We start from the raw sequence: 5834 nt of genomic DNA on the forward strand, positions 1-5834 counted from the left end.
GTATTAATAAGTTACTTTATACACTGAAATTCCTTTATGTAAGTATTTAAAGATAGGACTATTTTAAATAAATGAAAGTTTAACTTCCCAAATGTTACTAACTCTAGTTTTAGGGATTTTACTCTTCAAGTATATTCACAAGGCATAAAATAAAATAACAAGAAAAATTCACAAAATATTAACACAGATTTATTATGAGGAGCAGAAGAACTGGACTAATAACCATAAAACCTTTTTTCAATTGACGTAATTTAAATATTTGGGGTCTCCTTTGAAATTAACATTGAGTCATATTTATTAGATTGGGACTGTAGGGTGATGAAAGACCTCTCCAAAATTGTGCACCTGTGGTTCATGCCTGTAATCCTAACTACTCAGGAGGCTGAGATCTGAGGATTAGTTCAAAGTCAGCCCATGTACTCAAGTCCTGGAGACTCCTCTTTCCTATTAACCACCAGAAAACCAGAAGTGGCACTGTGGCTCAAGTGTTAGAGTGCCAGCCTTGAGCTGAAGAACTCAAGGACAGCTCCCAGGCCGAGAGTTCAAACCTCATGACCAACAAAAAGAAAAATATCCTAAAATACTGTCCAACACTTTTGATATACTATTAGTTTGTTAAAACCATTATGTAGAATAGCACAGAGTGGCTTAAAAATTAAAAACATATTTACCAGATAATACAATCCAGACATCCCAGTTCTGGCTATAATTAGATATAGCCAAAGGCAATGGAGTTAGCATATCAAAGAGATGTTTTCATTAAATGATTTTTATTGCAGCACTATTCACATAACTAAGATACAACATCAACAAAGAGGCCTATCAATAGTTTCATAAAGAAAATATGGTTCATATGCACAATACAGCATTATTCAAATCTTAATTGTATGCTAATATTTGCAGCAAATAGATGGAACTGTAGTATATTACATTAATCAATAAAGAACCTCATGTTCACTTTTCTGCCTTTCTTTGTTTCTTTCTTTGTTTCTTTCTTTGTTTCTTTCTTTGTTTCTTTCTTTCTTTCTTTCTTTGTTTCTTTCTTTCTTTCTTTCTTCCTTTCTTTCGTTCTTTGTGCAAGTAGTGGGGCTTGGCCTCAAGGCACGTGCTCCCATTTTTCTCTTCATATTTGATGCTTTACCATTTGAGCCACACTTCTGTTTCTGGCTGTTGGATGGATAATTGAAAGTCAATCTCTCTGATTTGTCTTCCTGGATTTGATTTCTAAATTTAAATCCTCATACCTTTGCTTCTTGAATAGCTAGTGGTACCAGCTTGAGCCAATGGTACGTGTTGTTCATATTCACTGTTCTATGGTGAAGTGAATAAGATTTAGGCTAGAACATAAAAGTATAATTAAGTTTTTACCCTGTTGCTGCTGCAGCGCTGCTGGCTGCTGCCCTTGTGGACCCCACCAAGGAAAAGACAGTAGAAGAGCCTCCCACATCAGCTGTCTTGCTGGATCATTGTCATTTTTCTCAGGTCATCTTTAACAGCACGGAGAAGTTCTATGTCCTTGGAGGGGATATCACATGCTATTATACCTTCACTCAACATTTCATTCCCCGTCGCAAGGATTGAATTGGCATTTTTAGAGTGGGATGGAAGACTACCCATGAATATTATACTTTCATGTGGGTTGCTTTGCCCAGTGACCTAAAAATGGACTTAGCCAAACAGCAAGAAGTCCAGTTCAAAGCTTATTATCTGCCCAAGGATGATGAGTGTTACCAGTTCTGCTCCGTGGATCAAGATGGTGTGGTCCGGGGAGCAAGTATCCCTTTCCAATTCCGACTAGAAACTGAGGAGGACATACTGGTTGTTACCACTAAGGGAAAGGTGGAAGAGATTGAACAGCATAACAAGGAGCTTTGCGAAGAAAACCAAGAACTGAAGGACAGCTGTGCTACTCTCCAGAAGCAAAACTCAGACATGCAGGCTGAACTCAAAAGGAAGCAGGGGGAATTAGGAACTCTACACAGCACAACTAATAAGTTAGAAGAAAAAGTGAAAGATCAGAAGGCATATTGGGAGACTGAACTGCTTCAACTGAAGGAAAACAACCAAAAGGTGTCCTCAGAAAATGAGAAGATGGCAATCAGGGTGGATCAGCTTCAGGCCCAGCTGTTAACACAAGAGAAAGAAATGGAGAAGCTTGTTCAAGGAGACAGAAATAAATCAGAGCAGTTGCAACATCTGAAAAGTGAAAATGACCAACTTTTTATCAGTTTAACTGAACAGAAGGCGCACCAGAAGAAACTCCAGCAGACAGTGGAGGAGATGAAGCAGAAAGAGACAATTACAGTAAAGAAGCAACAGAAGTTAATGGCATGTTTGTCTTTGCATGGCTATATGGGAGGGAGTCCAATAAAGGAAGGGATGAGGGCCTATTTTTAGGTGCTAGGATAAATAACATAGATTAATCTCTGGATGGTTTGATTTCTACCATAAGGACAGAATATCTGCCATTTACAAGATACTTGTGAAAGGTAGACATGTCTAGTGTGTGATGAATATAAAATTACACATGACAGGTCCCCTAATAAAGAGATCATTGGGCTAGGACTCACACAAACTAACCCCTTCTCCTTCCTATTGTGAGACTATGAAGAGCTCTGCAATAGGAAATTACTCCCTTCCTCTTCCCTCTTTCTTTTCTTCCTTTTTATAGAAAACACTTCACAAAAAAAGTATAATTAAGTTATTAGGAACAGGGGAAGGATGAAGGATGAATACCATGTTTAAGTAGCATACAAATTAGTATCCAACATATGAATATAAAAAAGCATCATATTGAATCACATTAATATGCTGTATGCATGTGTGCTAATCATATTATTTAAAAAAATAAAAATTCAAAGAGGTTATTGAAGGTTGTTACTATATACACTATGGTATATTTAATGGTGAAAATAAAGCAATCACAACGACAATGAAAGGCAAATTCTGTATTTGCAATCTGAAAGGTTTTTTTTAATACTTTTATTGTAAGTAATAAAAGGGTTACATGATATTTGCCAGATAGAAGGTGCATTAATTCATACATTGATACCCTTTTACATGTCTTGGTCCCCATTACCTTCCCCCCCAACCCCCCATCTTGGTTTTCCCCCCTTCCCTATCCAATTTCAAATACCTAATACAAATATATCCAGAATATCAGATAACAAAGTGAGATACTGTAACAATATGAGATAACCAAGGGACAGCAAAAGAAATGAGAGATAACATAGTACATTAAGGACAACGATCATTCATTATATGGCTTTTGTTTCAATATCCTAGAGGTCCTTTCAATTAGCTTCATACTATATGGCCTTATGTATCAAGGTTTTGCTCTATTGCAAATCTCTGCTAGTAGAGCCCAAGATTTCTACTGATTATGACAAATGAGGGAAACCATTGAGCCTAAGTTCCTTTGAGTCTGGCTTACTTCACTTAATATGATTTTTTTCTAAGTCTTTCCATTTCCAAACAAATGGGGCGATGTCACTACTACACTGTTGGTGGGAGTGCAAACTCGTTCAACCACTATGGCAGGGCCTCAAAAGGCTAAACATAGAGCTTCCCTATGACCCAGCAATTCCACTTAGGGCATACTAAATCCAATAGCACAACAATGTTCATTGCAGCATTATTCACCATAGCAAAGATATGGAACCAACCTAGATGTCCCTCAGTTGATGAATGGATAAACAAGATGTGGTATTTGTACACAATGGAATTCTATAGTGCTGTCAGAAAAAAATGGCAACCTGAAAGTTTTTAAAGGGAGATTATTAAACCAAATAACATAAATACAATATTTGTATGTGTGTATATATATATATATTTACTTATAATACCATTAAATACTGGGTTCTTCCAAGATTTTGTTTTGGATAAACCCTCTATAAACCAATATGGGTGTAAGTTATCCTTTATGAACAAGTCTTTTGTAACACTTGTAAAAATGATGTTTTTTGGTATCTGCCAAGTAAAAGCCATAATGATGTTCAAGCAGATTATTTGTCAGGTCCTCTTATGTAAGTTGAGTAAGGTGATAGAGAGTACACACACATCATCCCAAAACTCTCTGAAAAATTTCAACTTTTAGCTTCTGCTAAAATGTCTTATTTTCTAAGCAAAATTTTGTCTTACCAATCCTAATTGTTTATTTTTGCAAAAATTTCACAACATATAATTAATAGATTTGATATTAATGAATGTCAACTAACTACTTTATAATCAATACTAATGTAATTGTTTTAAGTCACCAGAGATCCTATATTTATTAACAATTCTGTACAAAAGCAGTCAGTATATTTCTATCTATAATAAACTCAATATATTATTTCTAATTTAGATTTACCTTGGGCACACATGTTAAATACATAAAATGACTAGCATACTTCATAATATGTTAATGTACACCATGTGCATTTTTGCCTGCTATCTCAAAAATACATGTTTTGATGTAGGAAAATGGCCTACGGTATGTATATAGTAAAATGCAATTTAATTGAAGGAAAGTTAAGATAAATCAATAATACTTGTGTCATGATACTCAACAATACTTCTTCTACTATCAGTGTGAGAAAAGCAGCACAGGGAGTTGTTAAAGAAGAATTTTTTTTTTCATCTGGGTGCTTGTTGCTCATGCTTGTAATCCTAGGTACTCTGGAGCACGAAATCTTTGGACTTTGGTTCAAAGTCAGACTAGGCACTAAAGTCCATGAGTTTCTTATCTCCAATTATCCACCAGAAAATTAGAAGTAGAGCTCTGTTTCAAGTAGTAGAGTGCTAGCCTTGAGCTGAAAGCTTAGAGGCAGTGCCCAAGCCCAGAGTTCAAGTCAGGACCAACACCAAAAAAATAAAGTTTCTCTATATTTTAAAATATGTAAAGTAAGGTAGTACTATGTTAATTGAGATCCATGTGTTTATCAGAAATATCTCCAAATTTGGGGCCAGGAATTTGGCCTAGTGTTAGAGTGCTTGTCTAGCATGCATGAAGACCTGGTTCAATTCCTTGGTACCACATACATGGAAAAAAGCCAGAAGTGGTGCTGTGTCTCATGTGGTAGATCTGTGGCCTTGAGAAAGCCCAAGGACAGTGCTCAGGTCCTGGTTACAAGTTCCCGGACTGGCAAAATAAGTATGTCTCCAAATGCTTTATGGAATATATTACGCCTAATAAATAAAATATCACAATTTAGCATAACCCTCATTCCAATGCAGAGACTCATCAAAGAAATAGAACTATAGATCCATTTCTTTGATGAACATCAATGCAATATTCTCAACAAAACATCAGCCAACGGATTTCAAAAACTCATCAAAGGAATTATACACTATGATCAAATAGGGTTCATTGCAGGGATGCAAAGCTGTTTCAATATACATAAGTCAATTAATGTAATTCACATCAACAGGAGAAAGGACAAGACAGTTGCAGAGAATGCATTTAATAAGATCCAACACTTCTTTATGATAAAAACTCTGGAAAAATTAGGATCCAGGGAACATTCCCTATTATAATGAAGGCTGTATATGACAAACTTAGAGCTAGTATTATACTTAATGAAAAAAGGTTAAAGATATTTCTTCTAAAATCATGAGTGAGACAAGAATATCATCTCTCCCCACAACTCTTCAATACAGTATTAGAATTCCAAGCCAGATGAATAAAACAAGAAGCAAACATGAATATGATCCAAGTAAGGAAAAATGAAGTGAAACATTCCCTGTTTGCAGATGACCTGATCCTGTTTTTATTTTGCCACTTCTGGCTTTAGCTAGAAGCTAAGAGCTCTATCACTTGAGCCACAGAATCACTTCCAGCTTTTTCTATATAC

The 5834-nt window shown here is 35.8% G+C and overlaps 1 protein-coding gene across 1 annotated transcript; it reads left to right on the plus strand.

The window, feature by feature from the left end:
* The first annotated feature begins 1391 nt into the window (after positions 1-1391).
* On the plus strand, positions 1392-2397 carry LOC150056867 (calcium-binding and coiled-coil domain-containing protein 2-like). The gene has a single exon (XM_090341787.1). The coding sequence runs from the start codon at positions 1633-1635 to the stop codon at positions 2395-2397; it is 765 nt and encodes a 254-aa protein (XP_090197913.1). The 5' UTR covers positions 1392-1632.
* The last annotated feature ends 3437 nt before the right edge of the window (positions 2398-5834 follow it).

This window comes from Megascapheus bottae, chromosome 11 (assembly GCF_031878675.1).
Source record: "Megascapheus bottae isolate mThoBot1 chromosome 11, mThoBot2.hap1, whole genome shotgun sequence".
NCBI lineage: Eukaryota > Metazoa > Chordata > Mammalia > Rodentia > Geomyidae > Megascapheus > Megascapheus bottae.

Coding starts and splice junctions, on each gene's coding strand:
- LOC150056867 (XM_090341787.1), top strand. CDS start 1,633: ATGTGGGTTGCTTTGCCCAGTGACCTAAAAATGGACTTAGCCAAACAG.